Consider the following 16,202-nt stretch of genomic DNA (forward strand, 5'->3'; position numbering starts at 1 on the left):
CACCACTAGATGCAGGGCATATGGGCCAATGTCTGTCGGTTGCGGCGATTGGTACAGCCATACTTCACCACGCTGGTCGGTGCGAGTCACTCGTCAATGCTGTTCACGGTAAATGGGAATCGAACTCAGGCGGCAGCGTTCATTGTCGGGTTGGCGTGTTTCGAAATGAAATTGACAATAATTACGTAAAATTAGTTTTTTTTTAAAATATATATATAGACTGGGTGGCTTAAAAGTCAGGAAACATCAGGTTATGTTTATTCATTCATTATGACACGGGAATTTAAACATTTAAATTGTGTGTATGTTGAACTTATTTCACCACCGTACGTAGCCAACAGTGCTAATCGGAGGTGCGGGAGAAGGACAGTAAACTAAACACAAAAAGCAGTTTTAAATTAAATAAAAAAAACATTTAGATTTTAAAGTGCATAGCTCTAGTGGCTTACTAAGTTCTGCTCTTGGACTGCCCCATGACTCGTTAGAGCTGCCCTTGGACTGCCCTGGGACTCGTTAGAGCTGCCCTTGGACTGCCCTGGGACTCGTTAGTGCTGCCCTTGAACTGCCCTGGGACTCGTTAGTGCTGAACTTGGACAGCCCTGGAGCTCGTTAGAGCTGCCCGTGGACGGCCCTGGGACTCGTTAGAGCTGCCCTTGAACTGCCCTGGGACTCGTTAGTGCTGCCCTTGGACTGCCCTGGGACTCGTTAGAGCTGCCCTTGGACTGCCCTGGGACTCGTTAGTGCTGCTCTTGGACTGCCCTGGGACTCGTTAGTGCTGAACTTGGACAGCCCTGGAGCTCGTTAGAGCTGCCCTTGGACTGCCCTGGGACTCGTTATTCCTGCCGTGGACTGCCCTGGGTCTCGTTAGAGCTGCCCTTGGACTGCCCTGGGACTCGTTAGTGCTGCCCTTGGACTGCCCTAGGACTCGTTAGAGCTGCCCTTGGACTGCCCTGGGACTCGTTAGAGCTGCCCTTGCACTGCCCTGGGACTCGTTAGTGCTGCCCGTGGACTGTCCTGAGACTCGTTAGTGCTGCCCTTGGACTGCCCTGGGACTCGTTAGAGCTGCCCTTGGACTGCCCTGGGACTCGTTAGAGCTGCCCTTGGACTGCCCTGGGACTCGTTAGTGCTGCCCCTGGACTGCCCTGGGACTCGTTAGTGCTGCCCTTGCACTGCCCTGGGACTCGTTAGTGCTGAACTCGGAGTGCCCTGGGACTCGTTAGTGCTGCCCTTGGACTGCCCTGGGACTCGTTAGTGCTGCCCGTGGACTGTCCTGAGACTCGTTAGTGCTGCCCTTGGACTGCCCTGGGACTCATTAGTGCTGAACTCGGAGTGCCCTGGGACTCGTTAGAGCTGCCCTTGGACTGCCCTGGGACTCGTTAGTGCTGGCCTTGCACTGCCCTGGGACTCGTTACTGCTGCCCTTGGACTGCCCTGTGACCTGTCTGGTTGCTCACCGTCCCATGTACCCGGTGGCCGCATTGGCCCCGGGCCGTCCTGCAGCGTTGCTCTCTGAGCTCCCCACTCAATCGTATCCCCCCAGCACCACCCCCCCCCCCCCCCCATTACTTAATATTCTCCGTTGCTCCTCACTGCCAACAACAGACAGCCTCGTGGCTGTCCGCCGATCACAACTTGCGCTGGGCACATCCACAGAGCGGGCTGTGGCCACGTTGGTTCCAGGTGCAGTAGACATAGATTCACTGTGCACGGACCCTGGCGTAGGTACAGAAAGCTGTTGAGCAGTGGGCCCACGAAGACCGAAGGGGCAGCTCGCATCCAGGATGACGAACGATGGTTGTTGTGGTCAGCGACGATGAAGCGGTTTTTGATGTCGGACTAATGAGAGTGGCGGCTGAGAGAGAAGAACATCTGAGAGGATAGCCCACGCGGCAGAAACAGCGTGACGACTGCACCACCCGTGGATTGGATCGTTACCGTTGTGGGACTGAGTGAAAAGGAGACGCCCAGCCATGATCAATCCAGCAGTGGATTGATCATGGCTGCTGCTGACGATGTTGTTGTTAGAGGTGATGTGAATGTGCAATCAAACGACTCCGCAGACTTCAATACGAATTCAAAGAGTTTTATTTAACATAATAAATATGGCTTTCAACGTACAAAATATATTAAACATAAAACAAAAATTGTTTGCATCTTTGCGCAACGTTAAACAAAGTCAATTTACGTTATGATTCGTAAGCTTTTGTAAGAATGTAACCAATGTAACCCAATGCCTGTGGACACCACAGTACAGCAGTGGTTGGCAACATCTACGGTAGCCACCCGTACAGAGACGACAGATCAAAGCTTCGACAAGTAACCATGACCATAACCATTGCTTTACAACAAATGTACATTTAAACGACAATTGGAGAATAACTGGCGTGACAATGACTGGACAAGTAAACACGTTATTATTTATGGGAGGATGAGATTGATACACGAGGAACGGTTACATTATTTTTGTCATCTGTTATATTTTCTATTATTGAGCCTGAGCAAAAATTATAGCCGTTAAAATTACCGAATGTTAAGTAGAAAAAAATATATGTAAAATGAGCAATGTTAAGAATTGAAATGTATAATGTACAGCCCTTTGTTGACCATGATTCACCATGCTAGCCAATGCTTGTTGCTGATTATTGAGCCTGAGCAAAAATTATAGCCGTTAAAATTACCGAATGTTAAGTAGGAAAAAATATATGTAAAATGAGCAATGTTAAGAATTGAAATGTATAATGTACAGCCCTTTGTTGACCATGATTCACCATACTAGCCAATGCTTGTTGCTGATGGGGTGGATGGGGAGCGGTGGTGAGGTGGTTAGCACGCTGCCCGAGTTCAATTCCCGCTTACAGCCAACACCGGTAACGTTTATATGAAACGGATCCTGGGCCTCCCATAGGTCGACTCAGCCTCCAATGGGTACCTGGTGTAGCGGTGTGTAAACATCGCCACTGGGGGAGACAAAGGCGGTTAGGCGTGGTGCTGGTCACCCACCCCTGAGCGTACTGTTCCGGCCTTCATAGATGCTCGCTAACAATACTTTCCCCAACAGTCTGTTAAGGCTGTAGGGGGAATCTTTGTCTTTGGAGGGGAAGCCCAGCACCAGCTCAGATATCGCTCGCATCTGAACTCCGAAAATCGAACTCAATTTTCTGGGTCAAAAGCCCCTGGAGAGGGGTAGCGTTATCAACCACGCCACCACCCCAAGCAATGTTACACATTGTTAGACGTGACACAAGGCTAGAGGCTGGTTGGTACTTGTGTTACATATACGGTATGTAATAACCACAAAGGAGACCGTACAATGAACTGGAGGTAATATGGAGAGTGGTTAAAGTTAAATTATTTACACAATAATCAGCCTTGCGATGACCGCTCGCGAGAGTTGGCAATTAAACAGGGTTTAGAAAATATATGAACAGCACGTCTCATCGGACAAGTCCAAGGGCGAAAGCTAACAGCGCAGCGGTCGCGTTCAAGGACCGGTCCGTGCCCATCTTATTCGGCCGAATATATTTGGTGAACATCTGAAAATAACCTTCTGGGATGTCAGTTTCATGCTGCCGGATAAAACGTGGCCCACAGCTCATTTCCCCTAAGTCGCACACACCGGGCAGAGCTCTGCTCGTCTGGCATTGCGAAACGTTTCGAAAAAAAACCCAGTTGCAGATCAGTCTGTAATTGTTTTGTCCAATGTCATTGTCGGAGAGCATGTTGAGAGCCAGCCACCCTGAGTAGCCCCGCCAGCATTGCTTGCAGTGGTGCACTGTGATATTTGGTGTTGTTGTTGTTGTTAGGCATGGAGAAGCTGCGGTTTATCCCTTTGTCACCGGTCCGTTGCATCACCAGGGCTGGGTTGCACATTGTGCTTGCCGTTGTCCTATGCTACTTTTGCGTAACAACATTCAGTTGGGTCTCTTTGTGCTCGGCAATAGCAACACAGATGACAGTGCACTCGGTAACGCTTGAAGAATGTTTATTTTTAAAGTTGTAAAAGTACGTTTAGTTTTTGGGTGCCCTGATTTCATTCGACACCATGTACACATCCATGGACGTATATTTATCTCCGATTCTCAGCGATTCTATGTGTGACAAAGTTATAGATAATTTACAATTTGCTTTAAGTTCAAAAAGCCCAAAGATCAAGGCCACTGTGGTACGCTGGTGAACACCACATGTGGGTGATATAACAGTGGAGAGGTCTCGTGGTAATCGGTAACTGTCACACTGAACCACTAAGGTAGCACTTTGTTCGATGTTTGTCTTGCACGTGAGCGTGACGCGAGCGTGCACGTTGTATATTCCATCAAGGGGAACGGTGACTTTACGCATGTCATCTTCACACCTCATGCCTCCCAGGAGGAAGGATTCTCCGTGTATTGTAAAAGTGCAGTTCCACTTGGTTGTATTTGTGCCTAGTAAACACAAAATGCAGCGTTAGTATGCATGCACACATTTACATGTCAATCCACTGCTGGTTGAGGGTCTCCTCACGCCGTGTGGGTCATGGGTTTAATCAGCCTCTCACCAAATCACCCATGAATGTGCTCAAACTTGGACGAAATCCCGCAGGCTAAGCAGAGAGGCTTGGTCAGTGCTTGGATGGGCGACCACGATGAATGGCAGGCACAGTCCTGGGCAGCTGCGTGGCTGGTGGGCGTCAGATGGCAGTGCAGCAAAATACGCACTGCAATGCTCTAGTGAATGTCCCCACGCCAATGCTGTCTGCATTGACCAATATGCACTGTGATCAGCATGGCAAGGTATGGCCAAATACAATAATTTACAATAAAGATAAGAAATCTAAATTCATCATTGGCAGTCGCACTTTTGTAAAAATGCCCTCTCCCTCCCCCCCGTGTTGTTACTCTATGAGCATTTTATGCTAATTCCTTTGTCAAAGCGTTTTACTTCCTCCCACACAGCTTAAAGGACGCGACCTGGGCAGGTCTTTCTTCATTTCAACGCTGTCCTCGTGACAGTACGGTCCCCTTCACCTGCATGAAGGCCACTTGTGTTTGTGGCCGAAACGTCGTGATTTTTGTTGTTTTATTTTTTTACCTACGTGACTTTACCGAATAGAACCAAAGAGTATAGTCACGCCCTTTTTTTGCATTGTTTCATAACCCTGAATGAGTCCATGCCTTTTATTGCATAGTACACATCGCATGGACGCTTCACGGCTGTTTCCTAACACAAGTTTGAAACTGACGGGTGGCGTCACGCATCATTACACTCACCTGGAGTGTTAGCCACCTCCGTAACTGCCAGATGACCCCTTGGAAATGGCGATTGAATTGAAATAGCCTCTATTTTGTTCATCATCGCATCTGAAAAAACAAACATAAGCATCATTAGTGACAAGCAAATGTCGAGAGAGAACACATTGAGCTGCTGAAAGCGATGATAATTTAACTGAAGCCAGTGGCAACGTATTCATATATCTAGATGGAGGTGTAAGTCTGGTGGGTCTGCCTCATTTGTTGGGAGCGGTGGTGCAGCGGTTAGCGCTACGCTGCGCTACAAAACCAACGACCCAAGTTCGATTTCCGCTCACGTCCAGCACCAGTGACGATTATCTGAACCGGTCCTGGGCCTCCCCTAGGTTGACTCAGCCTCAAATGAGTACTTGGTGTAGTGTCTAAACATTGCCACTAGGGAGACAAAGGCGGCCGGGCGTAATGTTGGCCGCCCACCCCATCGCATGCTGTGCCGGCCTTTACAGGTGCTCGCTAACAACACTTTACTCCTACAGTCTGTTACGGCTATACGGGGGATCTGTGTCTTTGTGCCTCATTTTGCGTAGTTATCTTACAAATTCAAGCGGCGCTTACCGAATTTCCGTGCAAGTAGTTCATGCTTCTGCTGCAAAACCAAAAGAAAAGCAAACGCCAGATATTAATGAATATTATCAACCTAAATATCATACACATATGAATATAATAATTTTTACCATTTCATTCACGATCACCAGCCACACGTTTCACATTTAAGACCAGAAAAATAATTTCACCGCACAATTGAGACAAGACCCAACTTTCAGTTCCAAAATTCCGCAATAGCTCAATGTCTAGAAGCGTTATTTCCTGTCAAAAAAACGTTCATCGCGCAGTGTGTCTACGTAAACGTGAATTGTAAACGTTATCGTTACAGACTTGCGGTGTGGTATATGCATTAGGAACGTGTGCATGGTTTAGAGTTCCTAAATTGAGCGGGGTTGTCTTCAAGCACGACGAAAAATACGTCACGGGATTGAAATCACGGCAGATGAATACCCAGGGCTTTCTTGTTCGCCGTTTATAATGATAAAACCTCATTCTTTATTTTAACCAGGAAAGCCCCAGATGCGCCTTTTCATGGAGGATGTTACCGTTACATTGTTGTTGATTCATTGTATGTGCCTTGCTATTGAGTGTGATTTGACTGTCGAGATTTGTATGCGGCAGTTTGAACTAATAAAAATATTACTGAGACTATTGTTATCTGTTGCTGGCTTTTTAGGGAAGAGGTATTTTCCCATATTTTCTTTTTACATTTCGAAAGAAGAGTGGTGTTTACTTTTAGTTTCAGTAACATAAAAATATATATATGAAAAATTTCATATTAACTTAATTTGACTTGATCGACTAGAGTATGGTCACTTAATCACCGTGAATTAAAATGTCCATGTCCAATAGGGCATATACACTATAATATGCACTTTAATATACACAAACGTTGCGTGTAGCCAGATGAGTGGGGTTATATGGTGTGTTCCTGGTCACATGATTGGCCCCAAGACATTTCAGCTGCTGTCTTCGCGTGAGCCGATTCTATGCCTGTCACCTCGAGGACGATCAAAGTGGCTACCAGATCCCTACATCTTTGTTCCTGATAATTGTTTTTTTAGCCTTTTATCTGGCAACAAAACTGACACATTTTTTGTTACAAGGAATCATGTTTGCATTGACCACAATACCTGGGGTCGGAATGCGAACAAAAAACATAACTCTGATCATGTATTGGCACTGTCCTTGAAATTGATTGGTCCACACCCTAGACAGCTTTCCTTAGAGCCTAGTCTCACATGGTGTTGGACCAGATGACGCCACATGGTCTCACATGGTGCTGGACCAGATGACGCCACGTGGGCTCACATGGTGCTGGACCAGATGACGCCACGTGGTCTCACATGGTGTTGGACCAGATGACGCCACGTGGTCTCACATGGTGTTGGACCAGATGACGCCACGTGGTCCCACATGGTGTTGGACCAGATGACGTCACATGGTCCCACATGGTGCTGGACCAGATGACGCCACGTGGTCTCACATGGTGCTGGACCAGATGACGCCACGTGGTCTCACATGGTGTTGGACCAGATGACGCCACATGGTCTCACATGGTGTTGGACCAGATGACGTCACATGGTCCCACATGGTGTTGGACCAGATGACGCCACATGGTCTCACATGGTGCTGGACCAGATGACGTCACATGGTTCCACATGGTGTTGGACCAGATGACGCCACATGGTGTCACATGGTGTTGGACCAGATGACGCCACGTGGTCTCACATGGTGTTGGACCAGATGACGCCAAAAGGCGCACCTTCTTCCTATCGGCATCAGACCTACTGCCTCGACGCCCAAGTCATGTTTGTCTTTTGCCTTCCTTCATTTCACTCCCATCACCACCAGGGTGCACATTTACCCACTGCACGGCCTCAGTTGTGGACAAGCGACCTCTTTACTGCCTCTACAATTCTCTTCGTGGGCTGCCAGCTGTTCCTCGTTGTACATTAAAGGTTCGCCATTGGTTCAGTAACTCCGATGTGGTCACCAATTTTAAACAATACATTCAACTCATCTGCTGTCGTTATTCAACCGCTGTGACATCAACGATAAAGGTGCAGCCCCGCAAGTGCTCGCTCAAGCCGCTGCTGGCGGATGGGTCTCCACTAGGAGAGCTCTTTCTGGAGGGGTCATTTTGCGCACTCTTTCATGCTGCCCAGACGTCTTGAGAAAATGCTTTTTTGCGTTCAACTCCATCGCCCAAGACCGGCCGATTAACTAACTGTGGCGTGCCCATTGATACTGCTGAGTAGAGAGAAAGGTAGAGTTGGGAGGATTTCAAAAAAATGCCCTATTGTGTCAACTGCTGCTCCAGAAAGTCGAATCGGTGACCTTTGGATTGAGTGCTAACCATTGCACAGCATTACAATAATTTTGTGAGAGAGACTCAACTCTGATACAACAAGGCTATCGTGGACAATGGTGTGTCGAGCCCAGCAATAACACACGTTTTTCTGATCCCCATGAACGACTTATCGCATTTGGCCATTCAAATGTAACTATTCTTCTGATCATATGCAAAGATTGGGGATACCTGTTGCTTGGCAATGCAGCATATAGCACAGAAACGAATGGTGTGGCCCGCTGAGACGTTGCCGTTAGAAGACGGACGAGTCTGTCTTGTGGGTTATTCGAGAAAGAGGCACTTTATAACGTCTCCGACGTGACCTGCGATGTTTTCTACGACAATTGGAGATAATTCTTACCGCCTCGGGCTTTTGCATGGCCCCATTTTCAATGTCCAAGTCCCCGATCAACTGCGAAACGACAAGAGAAAAAAACATTAATCACAGACCTCGTGTGAATCCATCGGCCTATGCAACACAACGCGTTATACCGCAGTACGCACGGAGACGTTTGGTCAACGTGGGGTCCAACGGTTGTCACCACCGCCAAAGTTGATCCAACGTAGAGCAAGTTCCTACGTTTCTCATCCTCGTACTAAAACCAGCAAAAGGGGGGAATCGCAACCGTGCAGTGGTTTCACGCTCATTGGGGGATCGTCAGCACAATACAAGTGCGAGTCTTTGCCATCCATATTGTGCACGGACTAAGGTTGACAACCATGCCGGATTGGCCGGGAAGTCTCTACCAGAGGTTAAAAAGATAAAAAATTCCATTATTTATTCCTCCTGGAGAAATCCGATGAGCTGTGAAGCTCATGTTTCACATATGTCCAGCAGGCGTGGGTCAGAGAGTTACAATAAATAATACAAAAAAAGCCGATAGGAGTGCAAAGGATAGAAACGGTAATCAAATCACTAAAACTATATATACTTGAACTAAACTATGTTTTTATTTTACCGGGTAAAGCCCATTAAGCTCTAGAGTTATTTTATCGGAAAACCAGAGTACCCCGAGAAAATATCCATGTGGCTACGGGTAGAGAGAACATTTCAAACTCCAAATATACAGCAGGTGTCAGGGTCGGGATCGAACCGACGACCTCCTGCATACCGGGCGAGGCAGTTAACATCCCGACCTCCCAGTGACTGTTGAAAGTAAATGGGGAAGATTTTAATCGAGGATATTTTAAGAACATTCATTAACATAATGAATGCACACGAGCCATACAGAGGTGAATTCGCTGTCAAAACCTCGGCCAGCCTAACGTAATGACGTCATATGTCATGTAAACCCGAAGTGCCTGTACCATAACAATTAATGACATGACGTCATTTTGAATAAAAGTAATATAAAAAAAATCTCCTCAGTAGCTTCAGTGAAGAGTTGTCAACCCCAGCTTGGGCTGCGCCTTTTGTGTTGCTTAGGGGGCCCCCCTAAGTGGGGGGCAGCGGCCGTGTCACCGCACAATGGCCGAGGAGCGTGCACAGGACACTACAGGGTGGTCCAGATGTCTCGTGACCCCCGCCGCCCACCCCCCCCCCCCCCCCCCAATTAATTTACCCTAACATTGCTTGTTCCTTTGCATATTAATTTATGTTTGAAATGAACCTTACTTTATTTAATGCTACGTTTTTAGATAATTAAATGGGGGGGGGGGGGGGGTCACGAGACATCTGGACCACCCTGCACTGTACAAATTAACAAGGGCCGAACTTTTTTTTTTCAAATGCTTAAAGGGCGATCAACAAACTCCTCGGTAGCAGGAACAGCGCTGCGCTCAATCCCAATCACCTGCGGTTGTGGTGTGACCCGTGTCAGAGGTTGTGTTCTTTACACCCCCACCTGCCAACCCTCCCTCCACCGGTGTAACGTGACGGTTGTGTTGCCTGTATGGCAAATGTGCTGGTGTATGGTGCGTTTATTTAAATCCAGGTTCCACTATATATATTTGTGAACCTTATGGCGGGACCCCGGGGTTCCATAAGCCGCCGGCTCTCGCATAAACTGCGTTGCGACGCCGTTTTATGTCTCTTGAAGAAGGCGAACGACACGGCGATCTGTTCATCTCGACGAGCTCGACGCGATGCGCTCATCAAAGTTTCAAAGTTTTGTTTCTTCTGCGCTATTCGTCCTCGCCGCTGCGCGTGGCCACGACAACAGAACGATCTGCGCCAGGTGGGTCGCGGCGTTTATGTGCGCGGTGGGACGGAGTCGACAAAATAAATAAATAAATAGATTGCGATTTTGACTTCCGATTATTCGGGACCCCAGGGTCCCGCCATAAGGTTTATATATACACACAAAACGGCCAACATCCCCCGTGTAGCCTTCACAGACTGTTGGGGCAAGTGCTGTTAGCGAGCAGCACCTATGAATTACGGCGGCACACGAGGGGGAGGGTGTCCAGCACCACGCCCGGCCGCCTTTGTCTCTTCCCAGCGGCGACGTTTACACACCGCAACGGGTACTCATTTGAGGCTGAGTCGACCTGGGGGAGGCCCAGGACCTCTTCAGATAATCGTCACTGGTGTTGGTTGGCCGTGGGCGGGAATCGCTGGGTTCGTAGCGCAGCGCGTAAATCTACACATGAGACCCACAGGCGATTGTGGGATTCCAAAGATGATCGTAATACGGGATGTTAGTATGGATTGCTATGGTGCCGAGAACCCATGTACCTCACACAAATGCGTTGTTCACTCCACTCGAAGTGGCTGTGAATGTCCCAAAGACAACATTTTACATTGGCTGATTCAGACAAGCGGGATTCAGATTTCATGCCACCTGGGTAATGATGACCTTGCAACAAAAAGAACGATAACCTACTAACAGAGCTACATTGCAAAGCAATCTTAATTACTGGATTTGAAACTGGCCATACGCTTCTGATTGCTCCCACCATCCCCTGGTGAGCTGCAGAGTAAACCTCACACCTGCACCGTCACAGGATTAGACCCCACTGGGGGTGTGATTTATCTGTTCAGTCCCTCCCAATGCCCCACCTTTGCTACTCCACTCAACAACAATTTGCACCGCTCTCAGTGTCACTTATAAAACGAAGTAACAGCAAGGAAAAGCCAGCTTACCATACAATCATGGAACTATTTTAAACGAACTTCATAGCACATTTGGCAATCAGAATCGGAAGGTTACGAGTTATAATCCCACTCAGCGGTCGACTCAGCTCATCTCTTGGAGGTCGATAAAATATTGAGCATTATTTTACGGAAAATAAAACAGTGCTGTCCATGGGAATGTGGATTTTTTTTTATACCGCCGCTTCTGGAACACTGAGAGATGAGCGGTGCCACGCGGTGTTCATTTAAGTCTGCGGCTCGAAAAAAGCATGCAGTCTTTTTTTACGGACTGCTTCGTGACAGTTGTTTAGTAAGGACCACCGTCTCGTATTCACCACTGTGCATTGCGCTTTCTTGAAATATAGATTTATTTTTTTACCGAATTCGCAAAAAATTGTCTCATTGTTATTTTGGTTGCCGACCCCTGGTTTAAACAGAAAGCCACTTGGACTTCACTTTGGATATGTTTTAAAATGTTGCTATTTCCCTGTGTGTGTGTTTATAAGATCACCGCAAATGTCGCCTTCAAGCTTCAACATTACCAATAAAGCGTTAAAATCTTTCGCTGTTAGAACATCCTCACGTGCAAGCCTGCAAGGTGGCCAGCAGGTGACAGTGCAGCAAGTTATTTAAAAAAAAACCCCATCATTGTAGATTTTAATGCCCTCATACGTGTGGGTTTTTTTTCTTTTTTTTACTCTTCATATTCTGGTTTCCGCCCACATAAAGCAATATTCGAATTTAAAAAAAAATTGCCCAAACATCCCAATGCCGGACCCGCGTGAAAAAAATATCTAGAGACTCGTTGAGACTTTCCGACATGAATGAGATACTTTTGAGCACGTAATAGGCTTTGCCACCAATATTATCCGTAAAAGGGGGTCTTTGGGTCAGATCGCGTAAATATATAAATGTGTCATTTAAACCCGCCACCACACGACACAGCCAATTAGTAAGATTTGTCACGTGAACAAAACATGCCACTTCGTTACTCGTACAGCACACTGATGTGTTGGAGCGTAAACAAATTGGCATGTTTTGTTTACGTGACAACCCTTTCTAATTCTCTATGTCGGGTGGTGGCGGATCTAACAGTACATTGAAATTTACGCGATCTAGCACAAAAAAAAAACTATATTATTAAATACGTTTTTAAAGTCAAGGTGCCTCCCTGATCAGACGAGTGCTGGTTGGTGGGCATCTTCATTGGCAACCTTCATCTACTGGTGCAAATTCCACGTTCTGAATGTCAGGGATCAGTCAACCACTGTTGGCTTCCCAAACACTGTTAATGGACATTTAATCGGCTTCCTGAGAACTGACCATGCAGAGTCGACAATCCCACACGGGGGTTCAACTACAACATAAATATCAACTAAACTGTCAAAGCACAGAAATAAAACGTGTCAGTACATTACCACTCTCCTACTTATGTACTTGTCCATTCCGTGTTTATATATACTGGACACCTGTAAAAAAGAGCTTTATAGCTCATCGGATGCCTCAAGTGTCAATACATATTCTGATATCTAACAAGAAGCTCATCAATTTCGGCAAAAGACGCGTCAACCATAGTGTAAAGCAAGTAGGTCACGAAGGACGCATTTAATTAATATGCACATTCACTTCCACATCGCAACGCTAGAAGTATAAGCGGCACTTGTAAAGGCTTTGATCTCACCAATCGGTCATCTCAAAACTGCCACCGCCTTCGCTATCCTTCATCTCAACACCCACCCTCCACACTCACTCGCCTCGACACGCAGCCTTCTCGGCACCTTTCATCTCAACTGTCGTCCGTCACCGTGCCCGCTCACCTTTCCCTTGTACAACTTGAAGGCGAGTGGGACGAGAGTAATGAACGCCAGAACCACCAGCGTGACCAGGAGCAACAAGGTGAGACACTGGAAGAGGGTGCAGCCTCTCCACCACCTCGTGACCCAGCTCCATCGCGTCTCGTCCTTCTCCGGCGGCAAGGGCAGCGAGTTCACGTAGACGGGTTCGCCTCTGGTCTTCACCACCTGCATCCCGCCGCTGCCACATTTCCCGACGTGGGCAGTGCCGCTGTTGCTGTAGCTCGTGGTCGTGTGGCCGTGGGTCCCCGTGTGGCAGTGTCCGTGGGTCCCCGTGTGGCCGTGGGTCCCAGTGTGACCGTGGGTCCCCGTGTGGCAGTGTCCGTGGGTCCCCGGGTGGCCGTGGGTCCCCGTGTGGCTGTGGCCGTGGGTCCCCACGTGGCCGTTCTGTCCGTACGAGCTCAAGTGTGGGACTTGCGGCCTCATGTTGATGACGATCTCTTGAACCGCTTTCCCTGTGCTGACAGTCTCGGAGTCCTTCTGCGGTAGCTGTGAACGTGTCCTCCTGATACGCGTCTATGTATGCGCAGGCCTATATCTCTAAGCGTCGGTCGGCTGCCAATGCCCTCTCAAAGACCGTTGGCTATTTGTATGTAACTGCCGTGAATAGTTGTGATGCGCTCTTGGTCTATCAGCAACACTACTTTTTGCGGGTGTAATTTTTCGAAATCATCCGCCAAAGCCGCCGTCCTCGCAGCTCGCAGCACGCTGCCTTCCTCGTCCGTCTCACCGCCGACAAGGTTGAAGAAAAAATGAATGAACCTCAAACGATAAAATTAAACCTCTCCCACGTTTCACGCAATCGACTGCGTGCGAGCTGACGGGCAGTCGCAGAAGAACATTTGACTCAGCGGTAACCCCCCCCTACCCAATCAGTCGCCTACGCGCCCTATCTCGCTGCAAGCTCACCAATACCTCTCCCGTTGCCCTCCTAGAGCCGCCTATTTATTAACGCCCCGCAACACGCGTTTTGAACGCGTCGCAACCACAGCCTTTTTCCACCGATGACGTCAAAGTTTCCGTCTTTTTGCCTCATAAGTTCACGTTAGATTAACAACAAAACGTATTCTCCCTCCCCCGCCCACCACCACCACTTCGCCACCCCCTCCCCCACCCTTTGCGCCTCGTGTGCTTTGCCAGGCACGGGGCTGATCGTGCGCTGGACGCGTTTTGGCGCAGGTGCCCCTCGGGGTGCAGCTGCGCGACCAGTTCCGAGGAAAGGAATCCTGAGAAAAGCCACATGAAGCTGGGGAAATGGCTTCTGCATAGCGCGTGGGGAAAAGCGAGCAGGGGTGGCACAGGTGGAGGAGGTGGAGGTTGAACCACCACCTGCCACCGCTAACCACCACTCACCTCGGCACCTATATAGCAATATACAGGACAGCAACGACGTATTAACTAACGTCTGATGTATATGTGTGTGTGTGAGAGATAGAGGGTGCATATCGTGTGCCGTGCCGGCCTTCATAGGTGCTCGCTAACGGCACTTGCTCCTTAGAACATGTTCAGGCTACAGGGGAATCTTTGTCTTTATTTGCTTGATTATAATCGTCGTCGAATGAGGAGCGGTAGTGTCGTGGTTATCGCATTGCGCTTCGAACCCTGCCCTGCGCCCTCCTATACGTCGATGCAGCCTCAAATTGGTGCCTGGTGCGGTGTATAAATATCAGCGCTTGGGAGACAAAAGCGGCCGGGCGTGGTTCTGGCCACAACCCCCCCCCCCCGCCGCCCCTCAAATCTGCCGTGTCAGCTTTCATAGGTATTCGCCAACAGCACAGGTCCCAATATCCCGCTTGTTAGAGCAACACGGGGGGATCTTTGTTGTTGTCTGTATATAATCGTTATCGTCGGTCATGATCTATCCACTGCTGAGTGAAAGCCTCCCACAATCCGTTGCAATCTCCCACGGTTGCACGCTGTAACAATCCATCCACCCAACCACCCAGCACCCTCCTATACACGAATTGGTTCAATTGCTCCATCTCCCCCACGCGTTTTCATTATTGCTGGACTGCTGCTCCGTCACTGCTCTTGACCGTCGTCCCTTCAAGCGACGGTTTCCTAGCGAAATCCACTTTTGTCAACACTCAATGCGATGTCTCAAACCTGCGCGTGGTCTCCAACCCACGCGTTCGTCTCCCTGCCTCTCAGCGCAATTCCAAGCGTGCCCCCCTCCCCCCCCTTTCTCTCTCCACGCTTCCTTGCGCTCTTTTCAGATTTCTCGTTGTACTTCTATGCTCATACCTCTACGTGAATACTTCCCCCGTCCATCTTCACCAGCAGTGGATTGATAACACGCGCCCGACGTGTAAAAAACCTGACCCCGCCATACGAACGGGGAATTTCCACGGGCCGCCTACGCTCAAGAGCGCTCATGAGCGTAGGCGGCCCGTTTAAACTATGATTCTCACGGTGATACCAACTGCGTAGGTTTGTCGCGGTTGTGCTGCCAACGCGCAGCTCTCTGATTCTGTGTGTGGGGGGGGGGGGGGGGGGTTTGTTTGGAACTGGGGCGGCGGGTGGCGTTGTGGCGCTTCTGTGTTGCTCGCCGCGATGTCAGACGTTTCGTTCCACGTGCTGTGGCGGAGCCGCTGTCTCCTTGCACTTCCTTCACTTCCCGATTTGATTTTTGGGAAGCACGTGCGGACGAAGGGGGGGGGGGGGGGGGGTGGGGACACAGCTGCAGCCTCTCCTCCGCACGTGGCTTTTACAAACACGTCCACAAATAGGATGCGTGGCGACAGCGCTCGGCGACAAAACGTCGGAAGGTCGCGAGTTCAAAAATCTCAGTCGGCGATCGACTTCCATCATCATCATCAGCAGCAGCCTTCCGGGGTCATAAATCGAGTACCACTTTATGAATCGTTAACAGTCGGCTATCATCCCACGCGTAATAAATACACCCGCCATAGCAATGTACAATTTCCACCAATGGCTTAGCTTCCTCCGTTACGCTCTTCTGTACAAACGGTCGCATCAACGTTGCTATAGCAATTAGGTTATAGTGGACTCGTTGTTTGTTCATGCTGATGATGCTGCTGCTGCATTGGCAGTGATGCACAAGAACAATTAACACAAAACAAAAAACTG

At 48.8% G+C, this 16,202-nt stretch overlaps 1 protein-coding gene across 1 annotated transcript; it reads right to left on the reverse strand.

Moving 5' to 3' along the window:
* Positions 1-1,674: 1,674 nt before the first annotated feature.
* On the reverse strand, positions 1,675-14,056 carry LOC116939002 (uncharacterized). The gene is made up of 5 exons (XM_032946833.2): positions 13,077-14,056; positions 8,545-8,595; positions 5,840-5,870; positions 5,246-5,335; positions 1,675-4,420 (listed from the first exon to the last, which is right to left on the reverse strand). Exons 1-5 carry the CDS (start codon positions 13,536-13,538, stop codon positions 4,008-4,010), a joined length of 1,047 nt encoding a protein of 348 aa, XP_032802724.1. The 5' UTR covers positions 13,539-14,056; the 3' UTR covers positions 1,675-4,007.
* Between the last annotated feature and the right edge of the window lie 2,146 nt (positions 14,057-16,202).

This window comes from Petromyzon marinus, chromosome 5, assembly GCF_048934315.1.
Source record: "Petromyzon marinus isolate PM22_M1 ecotype Great Lakes invasive population chromosome 5, UKy_Petmar_22M1.pri1.0, whole genome shotgun sequence".
NCBI classification, from domain to species: domain Eukaryota; kingdom Metazoa; phylum Chordata; class Hyperoartia; order Petromyzontiformes; family Petromyzontidae; genus Petromyzon; species Petromyzon marinus.

What these genes read in the sequence shown, in the direction of transcription:
- LOC116939002 (XM_032946833.2), bottom strand. Translation starts at nt 13,538, where the DNA reads ATGAGGCCGCAAGTCCCACACTTGAGCTCGTACGGACAGAACGGCCAC. An exon ending in TCAAGTTGTACAAGGGAAAG is followed by an intron (nt 8,596 to 13,076) that starts GTGAGCGGGCAC and finishes GTCGTTTCGCAG; the next exon opens with TTGATCGGGGACTTGGACAT. An exon ending in CCATGCAAAAGCCCGAGGCG is followed by an intron (nt 5,871 to 8,544) that starts GTAAGAATTATC and finishes TTGGTTTTGCAG; the next exon opens with CAGAAGCATGAACTACTTGC.